This window comes from Littorina saxatilis, linkage group LG12 (genome assembly GCF_037325665.1).
Source record: "Littorina saxatilis isolate snail1 linkage group LG12, US_GU_Lsax_2.0, whole genome shotgun sequence".
In the NCBI taxonomy this organism is placed as follows: Eukaryota; Metazoa; Mollusca; class Gastropoda; order Littorinimorpha; family Littorinidae; genus Littorina; species Littorina saxatilis.
In genome coordinates this window covers 5,359,283-5,379,130 of record NC_090256.1, presented here as the reverse complement: position 1 = coordinate 5,379,130, position 19,848 = coordinate 5,359,283, and the positions used below count along the sequence as shown (strand labels likewise).

The window sequence follows — 19,848 nt, the reverse complement described above, 5'->3', positions numbered from 1 at the left end:
CTGCTTTGTTCGCCTTCGCTAGAATTAATTGATAAGATGTAGTTTCTACAGCTTTACATTGGTCGAATAAAATCAAGATGTTGCTAACGAAAATATGTGCAAGTCAGAACAGGAAACAGTATTTCAAACCTTTTTCAACCGTTTTTTTCCGGGATTGTAGAGAGAGGGAAGTACGTCAACATGAACACTCGATCTTTCGCAGCTTTGTCAAACTACATGAGACAGTAACTTTTGATTCTGATTAGACAGGTCGGGATTTGGGGCGGTAAAGAAAGGTAACTTAGAGAGAAGGAAATGTCCATGTATGTCAACATGAACACTCATTCCTTAGTGTATCAAAATACTGGACACAGTATAATATGTCTTTTGCTTCTGAACAAATAGGTCAGGATTTGAGGGATGCTTTTTCAGTGTTTTGCGGGATTGCAGAGAGAGAGAGATAGAGAGAGGGAAGTACGTCAACATGAACACTCTTTCCTTAGTGTATCAAAATACAGGACTTAATATAATATGTCTTTTGCTTCTGATGGGACAGGTCAGGATTTGAGCGACGTTCTGCTGTATGCAAGCCACCCTGACCACCAGCTGAAAGGGCTGACAGCGCTGATGGTGGGAGCTCTCATTCGGGCCGTGTTGGTGGAGGGACGCGGAGACTTCAACTACTGGTTTCACTTGCAGGATGGTCAAGAAAATGGTATTGACGCTGTGCATATTATTATGTTACCTTATTCAGATTTTATCTGTAATTTTATTATGTTATGAGATGACAGCACTCTGGTTCAGTGTTATTGGTAATATGATGTGTGCTTGTTATTTTATGTGCACCTATGTGTTTTATGTGTTGTGCTATCAGTGAATGTCCTAATAATTCTTATGAAATGTTTGTTATAATCGTTAACAGGCAGTGTGCCGGCGAAAGGGTTGACAGGGTGTAACAACGAACAAATTTCATTTTGATATAATATTTTGATGGACAATAAAGTGTAGTTATTGTTATTGTTAGAGAAAAAGCATTTGATTATGTGTAAAAAAAATAATTGTTTTTCCTTTTTTGCTAGATGCCATCACAATAGAGCATCTCCTGAAAACGCTGGTGGGGATTTTGGATGACGATTCGGCAGTGGCAACCCGTCATTCACTGAGCGCCTTGCAGCAGTGTCTGCCCCAGTTGTTGGACAGCTGTCATGGCCGACTTGGTCTTCAGCTGCTCCTTGACCTCATCAAGGTCAAATCCAACCCTTACTGGCTGGTGAAGGTGAGAGAAGTTTGAATGTTTGTTTTGCACATTCACAAGCACATGCATGCAGGCTCACACATGCAGGAATGCATATGTGTTGGTGCACACATCATGCTTGTACAAACATTCAAATGCGTACGCCCACAGACACGCATAGACACACATGTGGGTGCATGCACACACACATACCAACATACATACATACATACATACATACATACATACATACATACATACATACATACATACATACATACATACATACATACATACATACATACATACATACATACATTCATACATACATACATACCTACCTACCTACCTACCTACCTACGTACGTACGTACGTACGTACGTACATACGTACGTACGTACATACATACATACATACATACATACATACACATGTAGTACAGAAACATAATCAGTGTTTGTGTTTTGGTGAATTCTTGCTTTTTATGTCAACATGACGTAGTAAAGCTTTTTTGACTGGGGGGTGCACAACAGCAGAAGATTATGCCAAAATTCACTTTGATTTGTGTTGATTCCTCCTTTGAATAAGATGGTTGTTGCTTGACAGGTGGAACTACTGGACATCCTGGGCGCGCTGAACTTCAAGAAGATCAGCTACCTGGAATCTATCAGCGAGGACATCCAGCAAGGGGACCATCATTTTCAAGGGGTCAGTCTTTTCCCTGTGAATTGCTTTTTGTCCTCTTTTCTATCATGTCTGAATGCACAGTTTTGGATCTTATTACTCATTTCCGTTCTGGAAAAGTCAATTCAGACAAATCCATTGTTTGTAAATGATCCTTGAAAAAGGTTCCCAAAATAATTTATATGAATAAAATCCTCATTAAGGTAAATGGGTCAATTTCATATTGGCATTCTCTCCTGAATTAACCCCATGGTAGTGACGTCACATTCTGACGTGCTTTGTATACCTTGTGTGTGCGTGGATGTGGAGGTGGACTCTCGGACGTCTTTTTGTTATTGGAATTATGGTTTTTGTTAAATTGTATTGCTGTTGCTGTTGTTGTTGTGTAAGTGAGTTGTGTGTTGGCAGACTTGACTTGACGGATGACTGTTTGCGTTAGTGAGACTGTGATCATACTCATAATAATCATACTTACTTATTTTCTTATGATGTTTTTGTTTTTTATTATGCATTCTTATTCTTTTGATTGGAAAAGAGTATTGTTACAATGTAGTTTCCATATGGATTAATAAATTTGAGTTGAGTTGAGTTGAAAGAAAAGCAACCGTTTGAAATTCACTCAGTGGGACGGTGAACCTGGGGGTAGATCATGTTATTGCCTGTTTTCACTTTATTACCTCCGGGGATAGACTAAACCTACTGAAAGAGTCACCAGTGCCCTCTTGTGGGCTGTTCCAGGATAGTTTGGGAACATAAGAAATGACAGCACTCAAAACATTGAACTGATTCATGTTTCAGAGGATCCAGCTACAGCAGCATTATGTGCGGAAAGTCATTATACCATTGCTGGGGGATGAAGATGGCAGGGTGCGCAATGCTTCTGCTTCATCACTCATCAGGTAAAATTCAGCTTTTCAATGGGGTTGTGTGTAAATATTCTCAAGCTAGGGTTGGCTACCATTGGTTTCGACTTTGGACCTTTGTGTGTGTTCATTAGTTTTAACCCTAAATGTTCTAACCCTACTGCTTAAACCACCACATATGCGATGTCATATGCTACCACATTTACCATGGTTCAGGAAGCTCAAAAGTAAACCAAAAAGATCTCCAACCTCAACCCACCAGGTGTGCCCGGGATTCGAACACTCGGCCTTTCAGATGGGACATCTGATCCACTAGGCTATTGCGCCCGTCACCTTTGGGATCAGGCCAAAGGTGTCCCTTCTCTGCAGATTGCCTTTTATGAGACATACATTTTGATTCAGTCCATAGACGGAGAGACAACTTACAGTATTCTTTTTTGGGAAGTGTCCTCTTGTCAGAGAAGCCTGTCATGACAGGTACGACTGTACACAAATCTGACACCTTTGCCAATTCCAGGTTGATACCCAATCTGTTCTTCTCCGTGGACAACCCTCAACACGACGCCGTCATTGCCGCAGCCAAGGACGAATCAGACATCTTGCTGTATCCCATCATGCACGAGTTCTCGATGGAGGCTCCGCCCCTGGTGCAGGGTCTGGTACCGCCGTATCACTTTAACGTCTTGCAGGAGGTTGTGCCGGCTGTGGAGAGCTCTCTGTCCCGCATCGTGCAGATGCTGATGCACCAGCTCTTGGTGTCTCAGTCACGCTCCTTGACGGTGAGTAGTGGTGGGTTTTTGAGTCACTTGAGAAAAAGTGACTCTATGTAATCGGTCAGTGTTAGTCTGTCCGGCCGGCCGTCCGTAGACACCACCTTAACGTTGGACTTTTCTCGGAAACTATCAAAGCGATCGGGCTCATATTTTGTTTAGTCGTGACCTCCAATGACCTCTACACTTTAACGATGGTTTCGTTGACCTTTGACCTTTTTCAAGGTCACAGGTCAGCGTCAAAGGAAAAATTAGACATTTTATATCTTTGACAAAGTTCATCGGATGTGATTGAAACTTTGTAGGATTATTCTTTACATCAAAGTATTTACATCTGTAGCCTTTTACGAACGTTATCAGAAAAACAAGGGAGATAACTAGCCTTTTCTGTTCGGCAACACACAACTTAACGTTGGGCTTTTCTCGGAAACTATAAAAGTGACCGGGCTCAAATTTTATGTGAACGTGACTCATTGTGTTGTGAATAGCAATTTCTTCCTGTCCATCTGATGCCTCATATAATATTCAGAACTGCGAAAGTGACTCGATCGAGCGTTTGCTCTTCTTGTTTCTGTCTGTTTTGGCTCTTTTGGTTGACCTGCTTTGGATCAGCAAAGAGCAAACTTATTAACTACACATGGTTAAGCCTGTACAGGTAATGTCCTGTTTTAAAGACTTGAAAGGAAAACATCAAATAAATCAATTGAAGGAAATGTTTTGAAGTAATTAGTAAATAAATCAGTCAAACGCAATGAACATTTCTTTGTGACATGTAGTGCTTCTCTTGAAAAGTGATATCAGTTTGTAGTCTCACTCAGTTTTTAACATGTCTGCAATTCCCTTGGTATGTTATAAAGACCTGAAATGAAAATATGAAATAAATGTATGAAATAAATACCTTTACATTCAGAGTGGATGCTGCCGAGCGCTATGCCGCTTGTCGGAGAGGTTCCTCGTAACACCGTACGCTTCAGCATGGGGGTGTGGTCCAGCCAAACAGATGACGACGCGAGATTCCTCAGGGCGTGTCAACGTGAAGCGCCCTCCCAGCAGGTCTCTCAGTTCCTCCAGGTCGGTGCAAGATTTCATGTTGTCCTTCTGTGTTGCAGTGTGAAAGCTACCTCAGATGTTGACAGTGTTTGTCTGTTTGTGATTTAATATGTGCATATTTTATGTACGAATACAGTACTCACATTGAAGCCCAGGACACAAGATGTGAATGTCTGGTCATGATAAAAGATAGTCTGTAGGCCTGAGGGGAGCTTGTTGTCTTCATCACATTCAGTGATAGGGAGAATGTTTCTGGTGATGTAAATCAGAATGTTTTTGGTGATGTAAATCAGAATGTTTCTGGTGATGTAAATCAGGGGGGAATAGGGAAGTTCACAACTGTCCTAGAAGATGTGGGTTGGGATTGACACTACAATCGAGATCATTTAACACGAAAAACGATAAGCCGAAAAAAAACATTACCCGAAACGTGTTGTCAGTCCCAATCATTCCCTTCATAAACCCTACTAAAAAAACCATCATAATGTGAAATAAAACGATCTGAGACTCACGCAAAAAACGTTTACACGAAGCCGATTCTCGGTCTCTTGTACCACCAAACAACTGTTTTTTTCAACTTGTAGCTTCCAAAGCGAGAAGTGTTCACGTGTTTGCACGACTCATTGAAAGAAAGAATGAAATGGTCAATGTAAACTTAGACTTTATCACGAAGTCGGTACAGCTCTCTTGTGGTGTTTGCTTCTTGCGCGTGCATATTCTTCCCAATAATTCCATAATCTCTCACTTTGGAAATTGGAGCAGATGGCACACAAATGTCACGGTGTATCAACTAATCAAGATTCTGAAGCCACTTCCGAAAACACTCTACGGCTTACGCGCGTTTGTTCGGTTGGTCAGCACCGATCAACTCTGTTGAAGCGTTTATACTTAAAACGGGTATCTTCTATACTTTAATCATTTCATCACTTCATTGGCCCGTCAAAACACGGAAAAAAGCGGCTTCCTTTGGAAATAGCCTTTTATTCGCTGTCAGAGAAATGACGCGACCCAAAAGTCAGACTCCTGCGAAGTTAACAACAACAAGGCGCGGGCTGTATTCTTACACAAAAGAGTACTTCCGTTCAAACCGAAAGCTGAAACCGAATCGCGTCAGCAGTTCAAACGAGTTTCACGAACATTGCTGCAAGTAAACCGATTTCAAAATAGTTTGATCATTTTCGTTATCGCGAAAAAAACGTTAACTCAAAAAAAATATTGGTCTCTAATTTCATTTTGTGTAAAGCGATCTCGACTGTACATCACTCAACTTATCAGCCAGCAAAGTGAGCAAAAAAATAGGTTTTAAAGTAGCTAAGTTCTCATTTAAATACTTCATGGTTTTGTTCTTTTCTTTCCCTATCGTCCAAGTGATTTAAATGCTTTGTTGGCAGCCCACACACTGTCTTTGATTTTCCATCTGGTCTGTTTCTTTCCTTTAATGATTTGGTGCTCTCTGTCTCATGAAACAAATTATATACAGTGGAACGCCCCTAGTAAGACCTTCAAACATCTGAGAAAACCAGGTCTTAAAAAGGAGGGAGTCTTAAAAAGGAGGGAGTCTTAAAATGGGGGTAAATTTACAGGGGTTATAAACGACAAAGTCTTAGACAACATGGTCTTAAAGGGGAGGGAGTCTTATATTGGGGGGTCTTAAAAGGGGGGTTCCACTGTATTGTCCTGTTTGAATGTTTTCAGTTCTCTGAGCTTGGAAGAGCTGACAGCAGGAATAGGAGGAGGGCCGTTGCAGGTGATCCTGTCTCTGATGCTGTTCACGCAGGCAACGCTGGATCTCTCCACCCATCAGGATATGCTGCAGTTTGCTGGCAACCTCATTGCTGGTAAGGCTTCTGGATACATTGCTACATCTGATAAACAAAGGGAAGTAAGCGCTCTAAATGCATATGACATGTGTAATGGAGTAAGTGAGGGTTATTCGGAACCAATCTCCTGGCACCTGAGAGAATAACAAGCATTGAAATGAACAAGCAACTTACATTGCTACAGTTTGCTTGCATAATCACTGCAGGTTGACATTTCATGGAAAAGCTACATTTAAAGACAAAATGCAGTTGGCTGGTAACTTTTTGAGATGAAGTTTAATTGATTTTCAAGGAAAGGCTTCAGTTATCTGGGACTGTAGAGCGACTTATCCTGTATGGAGCGTGTTTTTAGGCAGTTTTCTTTGGTTTGTACGGACATGCAGAGCTGTTCAAGACATTGCTGGGCAAGAACTTTTCCAGTAATTTAGCATCAAATCATTTGACATCTGCATGCATGCTGATGTAAGCCAACAGTTTCCAGCAATAGCAACACACCAAGGAACAGCTAATGCAGGTCTGTTGTTTGGCTGTTAGTTATACTGATATGTGGGAAGTCCAAACCATGGCTTCACAATGCAGGTCTGTTGTTTGGCTGTTAGTTATACTGATATGTGGGAAGTCCAAACCATGGCTTCACAATGCAGGTCTGTTGTTTGGCTGTTAGTTATACTGATATGTGGGAAGTCCAAACCATGGCTTCACAATGCAGGTCTGTTGTTTGGCTGTTAGTTATACTGATATGTGGGAAGTCCAAACCATGGCTTCACAATGCGTGGACTTTTTTCTTTCATGTCAGCTACATGTTTCTTTTTCATAGCATACATTAATTGTGTCATGGCTTCACTCACACACCAACAGGTTCTGCCTACAAGTCTCTGCGGTCAGCGGACGAGATGGCCAGCATGGCAGGGGCAGGGGAGGAGAACAAGTGGGCGGCCGTCATGGATCGCATGCTGGTCCCCTCCATTGAACATCTTCTCACGCATGTGGCCAGGTTGGTGGAGAACAATTATATAAACAAATCTCAGAATTGATGAGGATTTGTGTGTGTGGTTCAGCCAAGCTCTGCTGTTCGTGTGAAAAGAAGTAGCCAATCATGTTTATTCTGTTTCTGTGGGTATTGTGAAGATCTAAGGATATTTGTTACCTCTAGTTCGGTCTGGTATTCTTACCTCAAAACATGACTTGTAGACCTTCACTTCACCTGATGTGGCTTTGTATGGTAAACTTACCTTTAGTGAAGAAGGCCAATGAGGCTTTATTTTGAGGAAGGGTTAATGTTTGGGTGCTACTTGTCTCCGAAAACCTCCAAAAACCTCCGAAAACCCCTGAAAACCCCATCTAGACAACTAAATCTATCTTCAAAGTGAAGTATTGGACATGCCTGTGAAAAGTAAGCCTGATTCATGCTACATGCACCTTTATATTTGTGTTGAGAGCCGGATTATCGACAAAATCAATGCAACAATTTCAATGCAAGGGAGGTAACTCTTGTTACTCAAAAGCACAAGTATTGATGACGTCATGTGATTAGTGCTTCCGTTCCTTCGTAAATCCTCGCACAAACACGAAAATAAAGCCATGAACGGTGAAAGTTGCAAATGAAAGTCATAGATTTTGTTGATGCCGCCAAGACCACTTTTTATTCATCCAAGGTCGCAGCATCCTCATCTTGTAAAGAGTTGTTTAACACTGTCACCACCATGCTTGGTAAAGCAAAACAGGTCATCCTTCCAACCGTACGTGACATGTCTAAACTGCCAGATGTTTTTTCTAAGTATTTTCATGAAAAAATTTTGACCATCCCCAACAGCGGAACTACAGGCCCATCTCCAACCTTCCCTTCCTTTCTAAAATCCTAGAGAAGATAGTCCTAGACCAGCTCTCCTCCCACCTCTCTGCCAACAACCTCCTCACTCCGCACCAGTCAGATTACCGCACGGGCCATAGCACAGAGACCGCAGTCCTTAGTATCCTCAACAACATCTTGACTTCCTTAGACGATAACAACATTTCCCTGCTCCTCCTGTTAGACCTTTTGGCCGCTTTCGATACAATTGATCATGAAATCCTACTGTCCCGCCTTGAGCACACTTTCGGCATCCAAAATTAAGTTTTAAATTGGTTCAGATCCTATCTCTCAGACAGAAAAATTTTTTGTAATTGTAAACGACGTCCCATCCCAGGAAACCTCCCTCCTTTTTGGCTTTCCCCAGGGCTCTGTGCTCGGGCCCGTGCTGTTCATCATGTACACCTCCCCTCTGACTGACCTCGTCGACAGACATTCCGTTTCCCACGAAATGTTTGCTGGCGACACTCAGCTTCAGAACTCAGCGACTCCCTCAGAATATGCCCAAATGACCACCTCCCTTCAGTCTTGCATTGCTGACGTTGAACTCTGGATGTCCACTAACAAGCTTAAACTTAACTGTGACAAAACAGAAGCCATTCGTTTCACCAAATCCTCCTTCTCCTCCTCTCTCTCTCTCCCTCCTTCTATCACTTTGGGCAGCAGCACTATTGAATTCTCAGACTCCGTCCGTGATCTTGGCATCTTTCTTGATAGCGATCTCTCCATGAAACACCATGTTATGAAAGTCTGTCAGTCCGCTTACATCGAGCTTAAGAGAATAGGTTCTATCCGCCCATACCTTACCGAAGATGCCACCAAGACCCTTGTTTCCTCCTACATTCTTTCTCGATTAGACTACGGAAATTCTGTTCTCATTGGCTGTCCTCAGTCTGTCATCCATCCTTTGCAGCGCGTTCAAAATTCTGCAGCCCGGCTTGTCTGCAAAGCCCCTCGGTCCCAGTCCTGTTCCCCTTTGCTAAAGAAACTTCATTGGCTCCCTGTAGAGCTGAGAATCCAATACAAGTGCTGCTGTATCTGCTACAAAATAATATCTGGCTCAGCCCCATCCTACCTGTCTGACCTGTTCACACTCTATACACCCTCACGATCCCTCCGCTCCTCTGTAGACACTAGAATATTCCGTCTATCTTCTTTTAGTCGCAAACAGCACGGCCAGAGAGCCTTCTCCCACTCTGCTGCCGTTGCGTGGAACTCTCTCCCTTACTCTATCCGACACTGCCAAACATTTTGTTCCTTCAAATCAAACTTTAAAACACACTTCTTCACACAGTATTTTGATCAATTTTATTTCAATATGGTGCATTTTTGATCAGGTGTTTGAATGTTTGAATGTTTTGCCTGTGTTAGTATGCTTGCAGCTTGTATTGATGTAGTGTTTCGTTGTTCACTTGTGTGCTGAATGCTGCTGCACCTGCTGTTTTGCTTTGCTTTGTATGTACAGGCAAATCCAGCTAACTCACAAACGGTTAAGTCAAAAATTCGCTTAGCACACAAAGAAATTCTGGTCCGGAATTATCCCTCTTTATCTATGTGTACAAAGTACCCTGAGCTCGAAATGGGATTTCTCTTACGTAAGTCGAAAGACGGATAGCACACAACAGAAAGTCAGTCCCAAAGACAAATTTAATCACATATTCTTACTCCAATTCTTATGAATGCATTGACTTTAGTCCCACATGCTAGATGTCGAAAAACCTCTCAAATTACCTGCCCTTAGTAGGGTGGTAACCAAGCTAAAAGCGACGCCATAGCCGTTGCTATGGCCTGACCTTGCTCGGTTACCCATAACACCCTGCGCACCACGTGAGCGCCAGCATCCGTAATAATCATTCTCGACTTTCGACAACACACGGTGGACGTGTCCGAATTTCGCTCTCACTTTGGCCTTCTCATGCCTGCTCGTCCTTGAGACTAGCCGGTTCTTGGGGGTCTACCTGTCCGTCTACCTTTTGGTGAGATCTTTCCTGTTTATGTTTGGTATAAATGTTGATAGCTTTGTGTTGAACACGCACGCAGAAGGTTTTTGTTCTGGGTGACTGTTTTTCGCCGGTCTTAAAATGGCCGACAACAAAGCTAAACGTGGCGCGAGACTGGAGGGTGACAAGGCTCTTAGCCTGGTTTAGAAAACTATACCTAAGAGTAGCCTAAGAACTTTGATTTGCCTATTATGCGGGTCTTAGATCCGTCAAACAGCACTTCTTTTTATGTTCCTATCCCTCCGAGGGCGGGTTCAGTTCTTTCACAGCTCGCTTCCCCTGTTGGGGTTAATCAGCCTTTAGGCTTCTTATAGACTTTTTGTTGGATCGTCGTCGGTGCGACTGATTAGGGGGGGGGTGGCCGTGTGGCTATTCTTTCCCCTTTCTCTGCGTAAGAGGAATCAGTCAATGTCCTCCTTTTGGGGGGACTTAACGATGTTTTGGTCTGTATTCTCAGCTGTTTCAGGCGCGATCGGCGGTTCCCGCCCTCCCGTTCGTCAGCTTCGCACTGTGGTCAAGTGCTAATGGCCTGTTCGGTTCAGCCCGTTTTTTGCCTCTGGTGGCTCTGGGCTGTTCTCGAGCACCCCTTCCTTTTAGGAGGGGGGGCCTGCTCCCTGCCTGCGTCTAACCACTCTGATTACCGCCGGTACTTCACAGTGTGTTACGCAGCCCCCCGCCAATGGGGGGGGATAGGGGGGGCGTTCCTGCTTCGCACCGTCGTCTGGTGCAAATGGCCAGTTCGGTTCAGTCCTTTCTGCCACTGGTAGACTGGGTTGTTCGCGAGCACTCTCTCCTTTAGGAGAGGGGGCCAGCTCCCCGCCTGCGTTGGCCGCTTTGCTTGCTTTAAAAACAGCACTGCTGGGTCGGTCATGCAGCCCCCTTACCGTGAGGAAGGGGGAGTGGGGGGGCACGGTAAGTCACGGCCAGGGCTTGTCCCACTCTGCCCTTTGCGGGCAGGGGGCCGTGTTAGCTTCCCACCCTTTCCCGCCCCCCGGGCGCGTTCGGGTGGCGGCTTTCCAGGCTACGTTACATACCCCTTCTCTGCTCCATTTGGGGCAGGATGGGGGGGGGGGTATCAGTGGCTCACTCTTTCCCGCCCACCGGGCGGGATCGGGTGGGGGCTGGAGTAGCGTTCCACCCTTTCCCTCCCTCTGAGTTGGACGGGGTAGGCGCTGTTGGACTGTCTTCACAGTCTGTGCCTCAATTGTCCTGGCCCGACAATCGTTCGCCTCCCCTATCGGGGTGGGCGGGCGGTGGGCTATAGGACTAAGGCAGGTGGACGGAGGGGGGTCGGCCGTTGCTCGGTTCGTCTCTCTCCGTCGCTCTTACTGCTGTGACGAGCCACCCCCCTCCCCATCTGGGGCATGGAGTGGCTCAGGCCTTTCTACACAGCGGGGGTGCTATGTACGGCTTTCCAGGCTACGTTACATACTCCTTCTCTGCTCCTTTTGGGACAGGTGGCTGTGTTAGCTGCCCGCGCTTGTCGCGGGTCCACCCTTTCCCTCCCTCTGGGTTGGACGGGGTGGGCGCTGTTAGACTGTCTTCACAGTCTGTGCCTCTATGGTCCTGGCCTGTCAATCGTTCTCCTCTTCTATCGAGGCCTTTCTACACAGCGGGGGTGCTATGTACGGCTTTCCAGGCTACGTTACATACTCCTTCTCTGCTCCATTTGGGACAGGTGGCTGTGTTAGCTGCCCGCGCTCGTCGCGGGTAGCGGTCGCGGAACAATGAGCTTGACTCTCTTTTGTTCTCGGCAGGGTGTCTCGCACAGTGGTCAGGGAACAATGAGCTTTGCTCCGTTTTGTTCTCTGCACGGGCTGTGCCGGCTGTCTACCTGGGACAGGCGGAGACAGAATATACTCTTTCTCTCCAGTCTCCCATTCTTTGTATTCACAATGGTCTGCGGGGACTCGGCTATAGTATCACCTGGCCAGTGGTCATTGTCCTTAGCCAGCATAGGTCACCCCCCCCCCCCCCTCCTAGGGGTGGGTGAGTGATAGGGCTACTTTAATTGGCTTTGGCAGGTGGACGAGCGAGGATCGGCCGTTTACGGCCGTTTCTCTGTTTCAGTCCTTACCCCCTCTAGGGGTTGCGGCTGTGCTGGACCACCCCCCTCCCCACTTGGGGTGAGTTGTGGTTCAAACCAGGTAGTCTGGTTCTTAGCACTGGGATGCTTCTCTCGCACAGTGGGTGGGGTAAGATGCGCCGGGCCCGGCTTTGTCTTGTTTCTCCACTCTATCTCCTTCTCGGCAGAGATCTGTGCCAGTTACCAACCCCTCTTCCCCCCACCTCTTGTTCAGGTGGGCGGTTTTGGGTTGGCAGTCAGAGACTGATCACGCTTTTCATCCACACTCTTGGCGGTGTTATCGGCAGGAGTATTTAGTGCGCGACCTCCCCGGTCTCCCCTCCTTTTGTGTTTTACACAACTGGTGGTTAGGTTCGGACTCCTTGTTGGAGGAGGGGGAGTGTATAGGGTTGCCTACTGGTTGTAGGCTTCCCATACATAGAGCGGCTGCTGTTGCAGTTTACTTTGTCCCGGATAGGTTGGGGGTGTCTCTCTTCCTTCCTCTTCCGGGATGGCTTTGGGTTTTCACAGGCTTTCTCGCAATTTGTTTCATTTGCTGAGTCTCCGGTGATTGCCTACCTCATGCCACACTTTTGGCTTGTTCCGCACCTTAGGATAGTGGTCTTCATCCTACACCTTTCCCGCTGCTTTATACGCAGGGGACTGCTGGCTTCGGGGTTTCAGGCTGCTTCGTCCTCACTTTTAGTGCGGAAGAAGATAGCAGGGAATTTTCAGGCTCAGGGTCTGATCCGCATTTTTTATTGCCAGGGGCTAGTTTCTGGCTTCGCTTACAGACCACAGGGAACATGGAGTTTTTATGATGTTACTCCTCCCTCTCCTCTCTTGAGGAGCTAGGATGGCATGGTTTGGAGTTTTCTGCTTTGGCTGAGACTCTCTTCTGTGCTTTCTTATAGGCAATCTTATCCTCCCTGAACGCTCTTTTGGGTTAGGGAGGATGCCTTGGGTAAGGCTTTAGCCAGGCTGCTGGCAGCTTGGGCTAGGGTCGTCACTGAGCGGAGAAGTTTCTCGGTGACGTTTTAGGCCCACACTGTTTTTGCTTGGTGTGATCTCCTTCCTTTACAAGGGGTTTGATTTCATGCTGGTTGAAGGAAGCAAGGGTCAGGCTTTTTCGGGGGTCGTTAAGACTTACTCAATAGCTGGAATCTTTCCCTTCCTTCGTGGACCTCTGGCAGCGCATTTATGCGCTCCCGGTTACAAAGGGGTGTTTTGGTTCAGTGTCGCCTCCCTCTCTGCGGGAGGTGGGTCGGCATGGGCTAGAGCTTTCAGCTTTGGCTGAGATTTTCCTCGGTGCTCTCACATGAGCTTTCCTTCTGCGTTTCTGCACACAGGAAAGGGCTCGGTTTCTGGGGGTGTTGGTCTCTGGACTATCTCGGGGGCTGGTTGAGCTTTTTCAAGGTCAATCAGCTTGTCAGCTGCACTTCCTTTTGGTGTTGAACCAGGCTTTTTGCCTGGTGCTCTCAGTAACCAGGCAAAATTCCGAGCTGTCCTTATCCCAGGTTTTTTACCTGAGCATGCTGTTCGACTTTGTCTCTTGGAAGGTTTATTCTTCACACAAGAGAGAATAGGGAGGCTTTTAGCGCTTTTCACTGCCAGACTGGCACGAGAGCAGGCCTCTGCGGGGTCTTTAGACCCGATCTTCGGTCGGACGGTATCGATAGCTATGCTGGCCCTCTAGTCTTTCCTCAAGTTTTTTGGGGGGTTCGGCCTCACAGGTCTGGGACATGAGGGTCCTCCTCCAGAGTGGGTTCCTCCACGCCGGAAGGTGGCTGGAATCCTTTTGGATCGCTCAGGGGACTTTTTTCCCTAGCTTTGTTTCCCCCTGGACTTAGACCGCTTTTTGGATGCGTTTTCGTCTAGATGGGGCCTGCAATGGCGATTGCAGTCTTGAGGCTGTGATGTAGACGTGAATCCTTGGGCTTCTCTTTTGCCTGAGGTTAGGAGCAGTAGCTCTTAGTCTACTAGCCTTTCCTTTTTGGCTATTTACAGGCATGTCCTGTTGCATTCGGGCAATTCGTCTGTTGCTTCTTATGTGAACTAGCTGGGGTGAGCAAGTTCTCACTCCCTGTCAGACAGAGTATAAGGGATTCTGATTGGGTTTTCACACTAAATCATTTTCTCAGGGGAATTTCTCCCCGGCCAGCTCTGCGATCGGGCCGACTCGCTCAACAGGTCCTCTCAGGGCTTGCTCAGGGGTTGGCCCATCTGCTTACGGGCCTGGAGGCGTGCTGTTTGTGTTGTAGATCATGGGTTCTTACTCTGTTCTTTGGGCACGAAGCATATATTTCCTCCACTTTATCTGTGTATGCTCCTTGTTTGGCCTCTTTGGCCAATTGGGGATTTAGAGCGGGGGTGCAACTCCTTAGCGCCCCTCTCTCAAGCCAGGTGGTTTTTCACTTCTGTTTCAGTTTTTGGCTTTGGGCAGCTGGGCCTCTTCTTTGAGGTTCCGGCGTCTCGGCTATCTCAGCTGTTTTGAAACAAATAGGCCTCTCTTCTGTTGCTCATGGCGCTCTTGTGGGCATGATCAAAGGACCTTGTTTTACGAGGTTTAGAGGCTCCCCCTTGTTTAGCGCGTGGGACTTTGTTCTACTTACTCTGGGCCTCAGCCCTATAGGGCAGTGAGGCGCATGCGCTTTTGGGGTTTGCCAGAGGATGTAGCCTTAGGGCTTTTGGTTCCGTTTGTTCACGGTTTTTGGTCAGGTTTTGGGATTTCAGAAACCTGGTCAATATCCTCTGGTGTTTGATTCCCTCCTCTTGGGAGGATTCTCGCTCCGGGAGATTCGGATTTTCTAACTGTCTGGTTAGACTTTTTTAATCCATTTTTTTGACGTTACTGTCTTTTGGAACCACGAGCTTTAGCTCAGGTTCTTATGTCTTTACAATGGAGCGAAAGAGACATCTTTTATTTGTCTCTCTCTAGGGGCTCTGCTACATTTATTGCCGTGTTGCGTTCTGGTCGCCTAGGCGAAGCTTTGCAAACGGCTTACTGGAGGTCAGATGATGTGTTCATCGGTTTCTATCTTTGGGATTTCTCCTGCACGCGGCTAGACGGCTCCAGTTCATTGCTGGTTTTAGTTGCTGCAGGGCAGGTTCTTACAAGGACATAAGTAGGTTCCCTCCACCTTTAGGAGGAATCTGCATTCATAAGAATTGGAGTAAGAATATGTGATTAAATCGAAAATTTTTAATTAAATTTTGATTTAATATAATATACTTACCCAATTCTTATAGTTAATACCCTCCCATCCGTCCCCGCTGGATTATGTCCTTGGGGGTTTGTTTGACTAATAGTCTCGAATGATTATTACGGATGCTGGCGCTCACGTGGTGCGCAGGGTGTTATGGGTAACCGAGCAAGGTCAGGCCATAGCAACGGCTATGGCGTCGCTTTTAGCTTGGTTACCACCCTACTAAGGGCAGGTAATTTGAGAGGTTTTTCGACATCTAGCATGTGGGACTAAAGTCAATGCATTCATAAGAATTGGGTAAGTATATTATATTAAATCAAAATTTAATTAAAAATTTTCGAGTTTACTCTATATTTACTACAGCAACTCGAAACACGAAACTTGGCGTCTCACACTAGCGCATTGTGTAACCTTATTCCCTTCTCTACACGGACGCCACACCGACTGGTCAGTCGGCACGCAATAAAGTATGAACTGAAGTTAGGAGGGGGCGAGGAGTAAGGAGGGGGCGAGGAGTAAGGAGAATTATCCAACTCCAAGAAAACATTCTGAAAAAGGTGGGGAAGTGGTGACAAGGCAGTGAATGCACTCACCATGCACTGACATCATACGAAAGCAGCCACACAAACACAGCACAGAGGCAGAGGCAGGTGTGCAGATGCTTTGTGAGAATAAGCGTTGAAAACCAGTTTGAATAAAAAAAACAGCCGATAGAGCCGCATGTCATAATCATTCTTCTTGTCTGGCTTTATTGACTGCATGTCGATCTTGTGGCAGTGACTTTTCACTCTTCAGTCGGACTGTACACAAACCGCTCTCACTCTCCCTCACTGACTACCCTAAGCCCTGACAACTGATCCTTGGAAATTGTTTGGAAGAGTACACCTCTCTATTTCTCTCCAATGCTCTTCCTGCTGACTTCAGTGACACCGGACACCCCACTGAGTTTAGCCAGCTACCCCCCCCCCCCCCCCCCTCTCTCTCTCTCCCCCCAGCCATGTACTGTTTGGTGCTGTGGCCAGAGAGGTGTCACCGGCTAATTGAGGCCAGCTGCACTGTTCACTCAGAGCAAAACTAGTTGACTGTGTCTAACTTTTGACAAAGCAACACAACTGAAGGGTTCACAGATTAGGTAACCGACTCACTGGTCAAGGCTGCAGGGAAACAAGAGTATCTTGTCAATGAAAGAGGTTACACACAGATACGCGATGCTGAGAACGGTGGCCGATTTTTCACTCTCTTTCTCGGAGGGCCTTCATCATTGCAGGGACTGCTGTAAAGAAATGCTTGCTCAGAAACTAACTCTTTTTGCATTGAAACATGCACCAGAACTGGTGGACACCATCGACAATGTCAAACATGAAATCGAAGCAGTTTGCTTGAGGAAACGGTCGTCAGCAACTCAAACTTCTCTGTTTTCTTTTTTTAAGAAAATCTGAGGTGACTTTCTTTGTGGCCCCGCCCCCTCCCTCTGTAAGGACCCCCCTCCATAAGGACCGATTTTTGTCAACATTTTCAAGGTCGCTAGAGAGGGGTTCCACTGTACTATGACCAAGTCGAAATTTCGGATAGGACACAATAACAATTCGGTCCCTTCAATTTCGTCTTATCCGGATTTGCCTGTATATGTATGGGTTTTTTTTCTTTTTTCTTTTTTCTTTTTTTTTCATTGTAAAGCGCTTAGATAACGTAAAGCGCTCTGTAAATCTCCCATATTATTATTATTATTAATTATATAACAAAACACGATCTAAGGACGAATTTTCTTATTTCTGATGAGGTTTTCGGAGGTTTTCGGAGACAAGTAGTACAGTAATGTTCTTTGCCATCTGCTTTTTCCTCAACAGAATTTTGAACGCGTGCACCCATGTGATCGATGAGACGGTGCCCGGTCCCCCTCAGGTGAAACCATCCCTCCCCTCCCTCCCCAATGCACCGTCCTTGAGTCCCGTCAAGCGCAAGGTCAAGGGCACGGAGAAAGAACCCTCGTCGCCGCTGGCAACCGCCCAAGGTGCAGATTCTAAGACACCACAGAAAACACCATCCAAAGGTCAGCATCTGTCACGGACTTTTATTGTCAACATTACTGTTGATTTTGATTCTGTTTTAGTTCATGATTTCGTTCTCCTTATGCAGAAAGGCTGTACATTTTTCGAATCTGGATCAAGGTGATGATATGCATGGCAGTGTGTGTGGATTGGGTGGACATTTAAAAATATCAAGGTGATGATATGCATGGCAGTGTGTGTGGATTGGGTGGACATTTAAAAATATCAAGGTGATGATATGCATGGCAGTGTGTGTGGATTGGGTGGACATTTAAAAATATCAAGGTGATGAAATGCATGGCAGTGTGTGTGGATTGGGTGGACATTTAAAAATATCAAGGTGATGATATGCATGGCAGTGTGTGTGGATTGGGTGGACATTTAAAAATATCAAGGTGATGATATGCATGGCAGTGTGTGTGGATTGGGTGGACATTTAAAAATATCAAGGTGATGATATGCATGGCAGTGTGTGTGGATTGGGTGGACATTTAAAAATATCAAGGTGATGATATGCATGGCAGTGTGTGTGGATTGGGTGGACATTTAAAAATATCAAGGTGTCTTGTTGGTTTATTTGCATTTGTTGTTGTTTTTACTTCAGAAACAAAAATATGTAGAAAGAGGTGGTGTATAATGTATGATTATAAATGGCCTCCTTGTAATTTGCACTTGATTCAGACGGGACTGTCTTTGATGGGAATTCAGTTCTTTTCTTTTTTCTCAGAGCCCAATAATTCATGTCTTTGATGGTTATTCATTTTAGATGTATTTTTCTCTAGAGTCCAATGATTCGTGGGGAATGTCTTTTTCTACAGAGCCAAAAGATTCAGAAAAAGAGAAAAACAAGAAAGAAGGCATTGGAACATTCTACAATTTGCCTCAGTATGTGAAGCTGTACGAAGTTCTCAGGGGAGCATACTCAAATTACAAGGTAAATTACTCTTTCCTGCGTTTCTTGAATTGGAAATTTCCTTTTGCTTTCTTTGCATGTTTCAGCCTCTTACATTTTGTGTTGGGTCTAAATGAGTGTCCAGAGAGTTGTTTTTAAAACATTTGTATTGTTCATGCTTCTTTTTTTCCATGGAGTACCATTTGAGACAAAAATGTCCTGTTAAAAACCCGACCATAATCTGGACTCTAACATTTCAGAGAAATTTCTTATCAGAATTTGACCATAACCTTGGCTTTCTGTTTCTTCATTCTTTGTGGTTTTTCTTGGAACAGATCTCGTTAGACCTGAGTAGCACAGACAAGTTCTGTTCATTTGTGCGGACCGCACTTGATGTGATGGCCCAGCTGCTGGAGATTGCCACGCTATTTGACATCGGCAAGCACGCAGACGAGATCCTCAGCTACTTCAAGAGCACTGTGGTGCTGGAGCCCACCTCCACTGTGCTGTGTGTTCAGCAGGTGAGATGAATAGACACAGAGAAGGGAGAGCAAGAGTGTGTGTGTTTACGCATGGGTGGGTTTATTGCTCCTCTCTGTCTCTCTGCCTTCAGGTCCTTGAACTGCTCTCTTCTATCTCTCATGAAGGGAGTTTGGATCATCTGTGTATTATTGAAGACGATGTCTGTCCATCTCTCCGCCTGCCTCTACCCCTGCCCCTCCTCCCACCCCCTATGATTTTCTTCTTGTCTCTATCTGTTCCTGTCTCTTCCTGTCCCACTCTGGTACATAAAGCATTGACACAGCACAAACCTCCAATCCACAGCTCCTCAAGGCACTGTTCGGCACCAACCTGGCCAGCCAGTGGGAGTGTGAGCAGCAGAATGCGGGGGTTGTGCGACCGGCCAAGGCCACTCGCCTGTCGTCCAGTGGCAAGCCTGGCCTGTACCACAACTGCCTGGGTCAGCCCTACGCTCACCTGACTCACTCCCTGCTCAACGCAACATACAAAGCTGCTACGCAGATGGATACTGAGGATCCAAACAGGTAAGAATATGTTTTTGCTCACCCTACGCTTCATACAAAGGGGGTCACTCCGAGCCATTTAGGTATGAGAGAGATTTGCAACACCCTAGCACGCAGCATTATATGCCATACTTTAACACCAAAAAGATTACGCAATGTTCTCTGATGCGCTGGTCTTGAATTTATATTTCTTTGCTTTTTTTGCAGTTCCTTGATGTGGCTGAAAAAGCGTGTGGAAAGGAAAGTGCCAGCCATCCTCAAGCCAAGTAGCAAAGTTGACAAGGTAAGAGGGGCGGGGATGTAGCTCAGTCGGCAGCGCGTTGGATTTGTATCCAGTTGGCCGCTGTCAGCGTGAGTTCGTCC

At 45.7% G+C, this 19,848-nt stretch overlaps 1 protein-coding gene across 2 annotated transcripts in view; it reads left to right on the top strand.

Moving 5' to 3' along the window:
• The window catches only part of LOC138981121 (huntingtin-like), a 71,176-nt gene that overhangs the window by 10,511 nt on the left and 40,817 nt on the right, over positions 1-19,848 (top strand). For both annotated transcript variants that reach the window (XM_070353960.1, XM_070353959.1), the window contains exons 12-24: positions 536-694; positions 1,059-1,255; positions 1,820-1,921; positions 2,696-2,796; positions 3,278-3,539; positions 4,441-4,601; positions 6,276-6,418; positions 7,259-7,394; positions 17,368-17,570; positions 18,387-18,502; positions 18,796-18,981; positions 19,286-19,506; positions 19,693-19,768. In XM_070353960.1, the coding sequence (XP_070210061.1) occupies positions 536-694; positions 1,059-1,255; positions 1,820-1,921; positions 2,696-2,796; positions 3,278-3,539; positions 4,441-4,601; positions 6,276-6,418; positions 7,259-7,394; positions 17,368-17,570; positions 18,387-18,502; positions 18,796-18,981; positions 19,286-19,506; positions 19,693-19,768 (2,063 nt within the window). The remainder of the gene's footprint in view (positions 1-535; positions 695-1,058; positions 1,256-1,819; positions 1,922-2,695; positions 2,797-3,277; positions 3,540-4,440; positions 4,602-6,275; positions 6,419-7,258; positions 7,395-17,367; positions 17,571-18,386; positions 18,503-18,795; positions 18,982-19,285; positions 19,507-19,692; positions 19,769-19,848) is intronic.